The sequence below is a fragment of the Sceloporus occidentalis genome, unplaced genomic scaffold (genome assembly GCF_023333645.1).
Source record: "Sceloporus occidentalis isolate IW3139 unplaced genomic scaffold, rSceOcc1.0.p SCAF_1, whole genome shotgun sequence".
NCBI classification, from domain to species: Eukaryota; Metazoa; Chordata; class Lepidosauria; order Squamata; family Phrynosomatidae; genus Sceloporus; species Sceloporus occidentalis.
Window position 1 is genome coordinate 287,890,929 of NW_028316981.1, and position 12,193 is coordinate 287,903,121.

Consider the following 12,193-nt stretch of genomic DNA (forward strand, 5'->3'; position numbering starts at 1 on the left):
AGCATACTTTAAGCTTATATTTTACCTGTGCTTTTCGTTCACAAAGTTTATACACAGTTTCCAAATTAGAATCATTGTGAAGTGGATGAGAATACATTCTATGCTCAAATGCTTCTGTTTTTTGGATTACTTTTTTCAGACCAGGATCTTTTATGCCCATGTCATCAATAGGATCCAGCAAAGGAACTCCATCAGGAAATCGTTTTTGTACTTCCTTAAAATAAAAAATAAAAGCAAACTTTAAGGGTCCACAAAAACATTTTTAAAAAGAACTTTATAACATAAGCTATTTACACGTTTGAGAGATGGTACAGCATACTGGCAAAGATACTACACTCCTTTGCTACCAAGTCACTAGATCACCTTCCACAAACTGTTCTCCCCTAGCCTCCATCAGCCAATACTTGTTTTAAATACTTGAAAGCATTATGGATACACACACACACACACACACACACCTCTCCTTGCTCCTTAAAAATAAAGAGAACAATAGTTTACCTGTATGGACTTCAGTACACTTTGTCTATTATCAAGTGGCCTTAAGTCTTTTGGTATATAAAGTCGAACACTACTGATTGCTGACAGAAGATGCACCAGAACAGGAACAACCTATTAAAACAGTAATAGATAGAAATGAACTGGGTAGAATCATAGAATCTTACATTTGAAAGAGTAGATAAAATAGAACCATGGAAATCGATGGGACTTACATAAGTATTGACTAGCAAGTTTAATTCGTTTCACTGTGCCTACTGTAGTTGGAACTAACACAGGGTATAGCCTGCAGAACAGTCACATTGTTTTCTGTGTAATGGACTGTGATCACAGTATTAGCATTCTACTTTGTTTCAGGGTTGTTTTTTTAAAACAAAAAACGGTAGTGCACAGATCACTCATTTGACAACTTCACCTGGTAACCTCAAGTTAATTCTTTTAGTTCTTTGAAAATTCTGTATATAGGAAGGGATTTAGATTTTACGGGGTTTTTTTTCAGTCTTAAGAACTACATAAAACAGCTGGCACCCTGTATTGCGGTTATGGATTCGTTTATGGATATATAACTGCTTTGTATTCACTAGTGCTATGTAATTACAATTGTGGCATTGTCACAATCATAACTGCCCTCCCAAATCTGCTTTACCAGGCAGCAGTTGCACCAAGAGATGGAGGTCTGTTCAGATGGTAATCTGAGTACTGGAGAAAGATGCTCCCAATCCCTCCTTCCACTACTGAGTGAGGCTGTAAAAATCAAAAGCTGTGCTCACTGGTGGGGTGAAAACACCCTCTTCCTGTCTCCCGATCGCACACTGAACAGAATTCCATCTCTTAGTGTGACTGCTGCATGGTGAAACAGGTCTGAGGAGGGCGTGGGGCCAGGAAATATTAATTAGTGATGCATTTGTAACTAAATAGGTGGTACAGAATATGGGCCATCACTTATAAATTAGTTTCTTCATAAACTTCCATCTTTATCTGTGTCTTTTCTTGAAGAGTTAAAATTTGAAGACCTGTCAAAAGACTGTGAAGATTTATTTTAATCACAGCTTAATATGTTTGGGAAGTTCACAATTATTATTGGGGGAAAAATACTATTGAAAGCTGTAGAAAAAGTGTTGTTGTATGCCTACAAGTTGTTTCAAATTTATGGCGACCCTAAGATGAAGCTGTCACAAGGTTTTCTTGGCTAGATTAGTTCAGAGGGGGCTTGTCTTTGTCTTCTTTAGAGGATGCATGTGGCTTGCCCAAGGTCACCTAGTGAGTTTCAATGGCTGAGCAGAGATTCAACCCTGGTCTCCAGAGTCACAGTCCAATGCTCAAACCACTACACTTCACTGGCTCTCACCATCAGAAAGATACACATACATTAAAGCTACTGACTGTATCTAATGCAGATGACTAATCTAAATTACTTTATTAATGAGAGGACTGCCTAATGTAATTTTTGAAAATGTTAAGTTCTGACAAGGGGCCCCACTCTAAATCTTACACAAGAGCAAAATCTCAAGAGTTTTTTAAATGTACATTGACACTCCTCAGTTCTAGTTCCTAGGAATCTACAAGAGAGCAGTAGCAGTTTCAAAGTGCAATACACAAAAGGACTTTGAATGCATTTACTGAAGCAACAGCCCATTATTTGCTTAAAGGGTGGCTTGTTTCCCCATGTGAACACAAATATTAATTACTGAGTTGTAGAACTCATTCTGCAAAATCAGTTTTGCTTCTGGCTTACTAAATATGTTCTAAGATATTGGAGAACTGTGTTATAAAGTGTACTTAGTAGTACAAAATGTTACACAACTGTGAAGAATTATCTCCTTACTAGCCTAACACATAAGTATTTTTTAAAAAAAATCTCCAATAAATTAGGTTAGCTATAAAATTTACATTTAGTGAAATGAACCAACAAATATCTTCTATTGTCTGAGATTTAAAACCACACTGATAAACTCGTATCCCTGCATAGTTTGCACTGAGTTAATTTATTTCATAGTAGTCTACTTTATAGAGCAATTGTGAAACTAAAATCCAATAATGCCTGAGCTCTTTCTAGCAGGAAAATGACATACTACAAAAGCAGTAATAGGTTCTACTTTAGCTATCCTGGCATTGATGAAATGTAAGGAATGGGCTAGTATTTACAACTCAGTGTGATGTGACAAAACTCCTGTTGACCCAAATGGAGCCACTATAACATTATTGCATTTTCAAACAATGCTCTGTGACAGAATGTACCTAACATCAGGCCAACTGGCATAGTTTCATTATGGCAAAACGTCCTTTTTCAAAGACAGAGAATAAATTGTCAACTCCATTGGAAAGAAGAGAAATGTTTTTAATATTTAATAGCTGCATAAAAAAATTAACTGTTTTACATGTCAAGCCAGCAAATAGTTTAACAGACTCTCTGAGACTGTCTGAAAATACGGTGAACAGAAGTTTGAAAAGTTGATCTGGATTTTAACAATGAAGTCTACTATAAGCTTGAATAATCATGGGAAGGGGATTAACTTTAGTTAGAATGTTATAGCCAAAGAGCTCTAAATCCCTTTTTACTTTATGCATCATTCCCTTTCTTCCAGGGAGTAGAGAAAAATAACCACAACTGAAATGAGAGATGTTAGAGCAAGAAACAAGACTAGCCATGGATGCAGAAGATTTTGTCAAGTGACTAACTGTTAATAAGTCTTGAATGAGTCTTGAAACAAAATTGGAACAAAATATGCACAAAGCTATGAATTATATATTGATCTCTTTTAGAATTCAATCATGAATATCACTATAAATCTATGATGAGTTCAAGCTGCCAGCTGTTGCTAGAAAAGGTGCAGTTATAATAAAAAAAAGGAATATCAATTCTTGAAGAGTTTTATAGCAGATCTTTTATTGTTCTTGTACTTGGTAGCCTCGGGAAAAAAGACTGAGGCCTGTTACAGACTGCCAAAATAAAACTGCTTCGGGTCTCTTTGGAGGTATGCTATTTAAATGATGCATGGGTCCTAAGAGTCTGGAGGTCGCGCCAAAGCCACACTCCATTTCTAATCACTGGAGTGCAGCTTTGGTGCAGCTTCCAGATTCTTAGGATGCATGCATCATTTAAATAGCATACCTCCAAAGAGACCCGAAGCAGCTTTATTTTGGCAGTCTGTAACAGGCCTGAGATATTTTTACATTAAACTCTGCAAGAGAAGACATGATATAAATGTGTAAAATTATGAATGCCATACTGAAAGTTTATACTGAACCAGTTTTCTCTAGTCATAACACTAAAACCCAGAATTATCTGCTAAAGCTGAAAAGTGGGACATTCAGATGAAATAAAAGGAAGTACTTTTGCACATAACATATAGTTAGATTGTTGAATTTTCTATCAAAAGATACAGTGATAGCAGTCCTCCTGAATGGCTTTAAAACTGGATTAGACAAATTCAGAAAAATATCAGTGATTACTAATCATAAAGGCTATAAATTACTAACGTTTCCCATAGGCCACTCGATGACCACTTTGTAAAGAGTGTTATACTAGATATATGAGATAGGCATCTGGTATAATCCAACATGACTTCACTGATATTCTTAGTCAGCCATCCTCCATTTGTAAAGTTACTTTACACTACTGTTTCTCTATGTGCTGGTTACGTCCTAGAGATGACTCACACAGGCATGTGCATCGTTTCATTAGTCACCTTGTAAAACCTTGAAGTTTTATGTATATGAAGTGTTTCCACTGAGAAGTGTATGGTGATGATCACAAGAAACTTTATTGTCCCTTTTCACAAATGCACATCACCAAGAGCAACAGCAAAAGCAAGTATATTTCTATACTGCTTATCAGTGAAATAGCACTCCCCAAGCGGTTTACAATGTGTAAGCCAACTGCACCCGACAAGCTAGGTTCTGATTTTACCAACCTACTAAAGGATGAAAGGCTGAGTTGACCTACTCAGTCTCTACTATGGGATTTAGTCTACTACCAATTTATTACATTAACCAGGTGATGAGAACACACCTATGGGCATAGCTTGGATACACTACAGGACAAAACAGCTTGCTAGTTCAGTGGGATATACTTTCAAAATTGTATAGAGCATTTATTATACAGTCGTCCCTCCTAATGCGCATATCTGAGATCTATGCCTTTGAATATATGCAGAGGGGCAACCTCCGCTATTTGTAATGGCGCACGCACCCAATGGCATGCTCCATTCAAACTTATGGGGCTTGAATAAGTGCAAGACTCCGTTTTCATGGTCTGGAACGGATCCCTTGCGAAAATGGAGGGCCAACAGTATTTGGGATTTCCAGCAATGAGAAACTCACTAACTATCAGGAAGTCTTCAGACATTTCAGACTTGTCAATCAAATCACTACTATAGGACATAGTTGTAGTCTATTTCCAATTTATATCAAACTTTCCTGCATACTAACTCTTGAAACAATTCACTCTCTTGCTACTTTAAAAGAAACAAATGCTGCTGATGTGGTCTCAACTTTCCAGTCACAACCCACCAGTTGAAGATTCCAGCTATCTCAATGGAAGAGTAGGTGCCTCACCACAGTATTAGTAAAAAGGAGCTACTAATTTGTGTTCTGACACTGTCAAAACAACTGCAAGAAAGCAGCAAAGATGACTGGTGTAATACTAAAAACAAGCCTAAGATTTAATACTTCCTGTTTATCATACTCCATATATAAATCAGGTCTCTCATTCCCAGAGGACTGGTCAGTAATGTGCTGCAAAGCCAAGGAAAGTTAACTTCCATGTCCTTCATGCCTTTTATTAAAGAAATAAATGCAAGGTCTAGAATCCTTCCGATTTTTCATCATTCTCAGTTATAACTGATTCAGCCCTGCAAAAAGGATGTCCTTTTAACATCAGGTGAACATACACTATTGTTTGTAGCTATTTGTAAATGGAAAAGAGAAAGGAATTTCAGAACTGAATGTAGAATGTGCCTTTCAATTACAAGACTTCCAAACACTTTGCCGTATGATTTCTGTTCACTTCTCATTATTATAAATATCACTTTGGGAGACAAGTAGCATATAAATTCAATAAATAAATAAATATTTTTAAAAAAATCTCACCTGCATCTCCCCCTTCTCATCAGGCTTTGCTGGCTTTGCAGCCTCAGTTGCAGAATTTTTCAAGCTGTCTTTGCTACAGTGCAGGAGGACTTCAATAACATAAAGTGGGTCCAGTTCACCAGAGTTGGGCTAAAGTATTAGAAACAATGTCAGTAAGATTCAGTTGTCATTTTAAATACAAATATTAGAAAACCTAGTGAGAAACATGGGACTTCCAAAACCACTTATTTGTTTCTGCCAAAATTTTAACTAATATAGAAGTATGTAATTGTCTACAAACTATATACAATAGGCCCTTAGCATCTTCTGGCTTTAGTTCCATGACCCTTGTGGATATCAAAATCCTTGGATGCTCAAATCCCATTATATACAATGGTATAATAAAATGGTGTTCCTTTTATAAAATGGCAAAATCAAGGTTTGATTTCTGGAATTAAAAAAAATTTTTTTTCAAGCCATGGATGGTTGAATCCATGTAAGCAGAATATGTGGATATGGAGGGCCAACTGTAACCCTCTTCTTTCTATGTATAATGAAATATTTGTGTAAATGTCTATTAGCTCTTAGGATGGGGTTGATACAGGATCCTGATTTTTAGAAAGACCACATATAGATTTGTATTCTACAATTTCATTTTATTCCGTAATGGACGACAACTATTCTTGGCTCCTCCTTGGAGGGAGGGCTCTGCCATGCACCACAAAATATCTTGTAATGGTTTGAATATTGGCCACTATCACATAAATGTAAGCCTGGATGAAGAAAAAAAAATCAAAACTGGTAAAGCACACTAGGGTCCAAAACACACTGCAGAAATAATCCAGTATGATATCGCTTTAACTGCCCCGGCTCAATGCTAGGGTATTCTGGGAACTGTAGTTTTGTGATACATTGAGCCTCTCTGTCAGAGATCTCTGGTATCACAATAAACTCCCAGGATATCCTAGCACTGAGCCAGGGCAGTTAAAGCGGTCTCAAACTGGATTATTTCTGCAGTATGTTTTGGACCTAGGTTTTATATAACTTAGTAGAAATACAAGGAGAACGGCTAAAACTTTTAAAAATTGTTTTGTTTGCACATTTTTTCTTACACTCAGTATAAATCCAATAACACCCAAACAATGATACCTTTATTTGAATTTGCTATAAGGCCAACATGGCTACCCCTAGATGTTTTTTTTTATTTCAAGGTATTGCATTTTAGCCATCACAGGGAAATTTTAAAGAGACAGCCATTGCACTGGGACCTTGCCATCTGAGACTTTTGCCTCCAACAAAGGTAAAGCATTTCCCCTACTATTGGGATTGACTGGCATGCTTTACCTCTACATCACCTAAAGTTTTCCTGATGCAAAACATGAAGACATCTTGAGAAATTTAGTGTCCTCTACCTACATAGGAGCCTGTAGCTTCACAAGGAAGGAGACATGCTGGATTCCAAGGAAACATCTTCTTTGAATTGCAAGTGGACATTAAATTTTCCTGACTTTGAAAATCTATCAGTGACTGCAAGGCCAAAGGCGGTGGGGGGGAGGGGGTGCCAGCTTGCAGATAGCCCTTCCTACCATCTAAACTAAGACAAGTAACAGAAAATGCAGGGCTGTGACTAACATCTTCAATTTTTTTTCTCCTGTTTGCCTCATGAAGAAGCCAGTGTCACTTCGAAAGCTTGCAACATATAATTGTGCATTTTGGTTGGCCCAATAAAGGTATCATTGTGTGGATGTTATTGGATTTGCTATATGGCCAACACGGCTACCCCTAGATGTTACTCAGTATAAATGGATGCCTTACTTAGGCAGTACAGACCAGAAAAAGGAAAAACAAAATAAAAACAAAGACAGCCACCCTAACAGACCAGAGAAAGCTGTTAGGATCTGTATTAGCCTGGCTTCCTCTCCTAATGATCCAAGGAAGGATCTACAAATTTAGGTAAATCACTGTTTGTGACTGCTGTTAACTCCTCTTTCTATGTCCAGTGGCACATACAAATAGCTCAACAGTGGCTTGTCCTGATACCTAATACAGTACCAGAAAGCCACACAGTAACAGTAAGAACGCTCTGCTGCTTATTTCTTTAGATGCTATGGTTTTATCCTGCTTTTCAGACAACTGTTTCTCAAACAGTTGACTCCATTTTTTAAAAAAAAACATACACAGGCAAACAACTAGGGAAGGGAAGGAGGGGCAGATGAAGAAGAAAGGATACATATGTAGTTCTTTAAGGCCATGACAAGGTGGTAAGCTATTAAGTGGGCAATGAATGGAGTTGAGAAAAGGGAGGAATCCACACACACACTGCCTATTCCTCTTGATTTTTCTCCTCACTTCCACTATTCAATTTACTGGAGACAAGGCAGGGAAAAGGAAGTAAGATCTCTGCAACTGGTGTTTGGTCTCCCTTTCAGCTTGGTCATATTTTTAGAAAGCAGGGAGTTCAACCTCCCAATGTCAATAGCTCATTAGCTAATGGCTGAAGTGAAAACGTGATCTCCACGTCAAGGGCAACTCAGAAACAGATTCTGAGGTTCCTCAAAACTAGGTAGGAAGTCGGAATCTGAGCCTTTCGACTTTCTCCAAGTTTTCATCATGTGACTCTGCCTCTCCCAACCAACTTATAGTAAAATGCCTCTCCTCTATGGGAAATTCTGGAAAGAAGAGAGGTACATTACTTTGCTCTGTGCTAGACCTTCTATAGAAGTATTTGTGGTTACTGCTGGCACGTAGCTCACCCACATTTGGGAAGACGCATCATATAATTTAGTTGCCAATGACTTCATTACAAATGCTTATGTGACATGTAAGGATATAGCAAAAGTTATTTCACAAAGGATCAAAACTAGAGCATCAGCATACAAACACCTCTTCAAACAGCATGAGGACGTTTGCGGCTTACTTTCTTTTGAAAGAAGAGGGGGGAAGGCTTTGTTCAACAAGACATACCATTTGGAGAACTTTTGGAAGATACTTTAAGACTTTGACACTGTATTAAAGATAACTAAAATGCTCAGATGTAAACAGAAATGCATTGCCTTGTTCCCCTATTAGATTACCCAATAACCAGAGTATTTATTCATAAAAACAATTGTGGATAATACTGTCCCATCCTATGCTGCACAAAAGATACTTACAGCAGCTGTTTTAATTTAGGTTTAAAGATCTATGTTTACTTGTGTCATCTGAACTTTATTTGAAAATGCAATCCATATGTGGAAAAGCAGCTTTAGGCCAACATTTAAAAACATGTGCTGTTTACTTGAACTTGGAAGAGGCTGACATATACATAAAATACTCTAAGGGCACACAAAGCAACCGAGGCTGGATTACTTCATCCTCACTAGATGCATTCTATGACAGGTAGCCAAGTATGTCAGGCAGAAAACCCCCAAGGGGAGTCTATTAATTTGTATTAATAGTATAAAATAGGTACTACATAAACAGAAGTTCACATGAATACAAGTTAATAACATGTACTTTTATGTCACTGTTATGGAAACGCAGAGGGGGAAACTATTTTTCTCCAACCATCTGACCTTGCACCACAGTTCTTCCACTACTCCAAGTTGAAAGTTTCAAACTAGGAAAAAGATTGGTTTTCCACAATTCTGATCGTTCACTGCACAGAGATTCCTTTTTCCATCCAGTTTATTTCTATCTTAAATGGAATCTCTTTATTCCTGTAATAATTAAGAATACGTAACAGCAGCAGCAGCAGTTGCATGCTTGAATTTCAGTTGGGCATTAGTTTAAACAAGTCATTAAAACACATTAACACAAGTCATAAAAGAAGTTCACCCAACTCCAGCAGGTGCCTAGCTGTGTCACAGAATATGAAGTGCCGTATGAAACTAGAACTTCTACATGGCTTGTCTACAAAAAATACTAGTTCTCAGTAAGAACTATCATATGTTTGACATGTGTGTATTTCTGTACCAATGGAGAAAACTACAGGATTTTTTTACCTTAACATTTGATTTCTTAGAGAAATTTACCACCACTCCCCAGCCAAAATCATCATCTTCATTTTTCACCTAAGGAAAAAAAAACTTGTATAACAGAGCTACATCTAAAGCAATACTTTTAGTAATATTTTGATTACAGTGAAGTACTACAGCTAAATACAATTGTCCATTTGCACAACATCAACAAAATATGGAAAGCAATTCTATCCATTTCATAGATAACATGTCAAAATATTCCTGTTAACCAATAAGAAATCAACCACTTCTGTTATAATGCTTATAATATAAAACAATAAACTGTTATAAAGGAATGGCTATAAAATAGTAACAGGCAGGTCACTGAATTAAATGCATATTGCATTACTGTATTAGCACAATGCCAAATGCTATAGGTTGCAATCTGTCTCCAAATTATACACAGACTGAATTTGTACATAGTCGACTGTGAGAAAGGTGTTTTGTTTAAAAATAACAGACACCTGTAACCGACTGCTTTTCAGTTTTTAAGACAGGCTGGACTAGAATTAGTAATTACTATATCCTTAAAACTACATATTAAACAAATGAACAAAAAAGCAAAAGCAAATACGATTAATGAAAGCATAAAAGAAAAGGGATAAAATTTACATTTTTTTAAAAAAGATAAACAATATTAGACAAAGCCACTAAAAACAAAACACAAAATTCAGAAACCAATTTTGAGCCTTGGAAACATTATGAATCTTTCGAGGTTTTCTATACCCTTTCTACACACATAATGAGAATGGGTATTTCAGTATTCTTGGTACATTTGTATTATACAGTTGGCCCCACATATTCATGGGTTTAAGGGCACAGCCACTCCTCCATGAAAGTGGAAAAACTGTGAATATAAATAAATATCGATTAAAATCGCAAATGCTATTTTTTGTTGTCTGAATGAACACTTCTCTAGGAATCTCTAGGTCTTCCAGAGGTTGACTATAGAATTGCACAGGAAGATGTAGAGATTCCTAGAGAGAACATATTAATTAAATCCACACATCACTGAATAGAAAACCAATGAATGTGGGATGTCAACTGTATCTGAATTTTGCATTTACCAATGTCTTCTAATCATTGTTTTCTCACTGATCTAGTATTTTGTTACTGTAGTTCATTATTATTAGTTGAGAGCTTCAAGTGGCACACAAAACAGTGCTGTTCTGCATAGCATTCAATGTTTCCAAACTAGTTTCTGGTATTGTTTTCAAACTGCTTTTAGGAGTTTTTAAAGAATATTTTAATGTGCCTTTAAAATGATTTTATCTTTGTATTGTTTTAACTGGTTTGCATTTATTCATTGCCTTGGGAGCCTTTATGAGACAATACAAATATACTTTAAATAAACACACACACACACACACACACACACACAATTGGAGTTAGACTGAAGATTAAATTCAACTCTGCACTAGTGGAGATCCACTAGCACAACCAAATATTCTTTCTCTCCCCACCTCCCCCAGTTACATCAAGAGAATGACATCAGTGCACTTAACCCTCACTCAGAGTGACAATAAAATTAATAGTATTTAATCCACCCCTGAAATAAATATTTGTTAAAATTGGCAACACAAAACCCTACTTGTGGGACAGCATGGATACAATGTAGAAAAAATTTGTTGTTTATAAGGTTGTTGTTGTTTTAAGCAGAGAAGTCATTTCAAAAATATCAAAGGTGAATGAAAGCAACTTACTTTTACTAGTCTTCCAGGTTGTAAAAATGGTAAGCAGTACTTTGGCTTATGAATGTATTCTTCTATTTCTTTACCCAGTTTAGCAAGCTGTTGTCTGATTTTATAGTAGATGACCACATTTTCCTCGTTTGGAATTTCAATTTCATTGTACTGGTGTTCCAGCCTATTCACCTCTACAAATAAAAAGGGTGAAACAGTAAATAGTATGAAAAAAATTGTTTGTAAAAGTGATGATATTGAGCACAGTGTTATAGCAAACTACCGTGGCCATTCTTCTCCTAAATTAACATGTCAGTAACATGAAGAGAAATACCTTATGGCCCAGTATACCAGTGGCACTCAATATATCAAGGTGTTATAAGGAGTGTTGAACCGGCAGAAATGAAAGGAAGGGATAGAATAGCAATCATTTATTATCTACAGGAATGATTCTATTGCACTCATGTAATGAAGCCTAACATTTTATGAAAACTGAAATTTGTCGCATTTGTATTTGTGTGAATGTCTAGCGACCCCAAATATTTCAAACGTAATTTTATTTCCATGTATTCCAAACTTCAAACACACACAGAATGTTGCACAGGAAAGCCAAGATCAGATTTTTTTTAAAAAAAGAAAATAATTGCATTTAAGGTTCTTCAATGAACATGCTGCTCACAAGAATCCAGTAAAAAGGGTTCTAGTAGCATGACTTGAAGACAATTTGCTGGAAACATGGCGACCCCTCTGTCCTTAGTAAAAATAGCCCAGTTGCTGCCACCAGTATTGCTTCTCTAGAGTTGCGTACACCACCGGTTATGGGAGGCACAATGGATGCCAAGTCCTTAAAGGATACAAAAGGGCCATGTGCAGACCCCTAATTTCCAAGTTAACATTACGCTTGGAGTCACTGCTTGTTGTAGTGCAAACAGTAAAGGGCCCAAAGCT

The 12,193-nt window shown here is 36.7% G+C and overlaps 1 protein-coding gene across 2 annotated transcripts in view; it reads right to left on the reverse strand.

Moving 5' to 3' along the window:
- MTREX (Mtr4 exosome RNA helicase) overlaps nt 1-12,193 on the reverse strand; it is a 56,645-nt gene that overhangs the window by 12,133 nt on the left and 32,319 nt on the right. For both annotated transcript variants that reach the window (XM_089495603.1, XM_089495610.1), the window contains exons 17-21: nt 11,267-11,439; nt 9,549-9,617; nt 5,587-5,715; nt 499-609; nt 26-214 (exon numbers count right to left, since the gene is read on the reverse strand). In XM_089495603.1, coding sequence (XP_089351729.1) covers nt 26-214; nt 499-609; nt 5,587-5,715; nt 9,549-9,617; nt 11,267-11,439 — 671 coding nt within the window. The remainder of the gene's footprint in view (nt 1-25; nt 215-498; nt 610-5,586; nt 5,716-9,548; nt 9,618-11,266; nt 11,440-12,193) is intronic.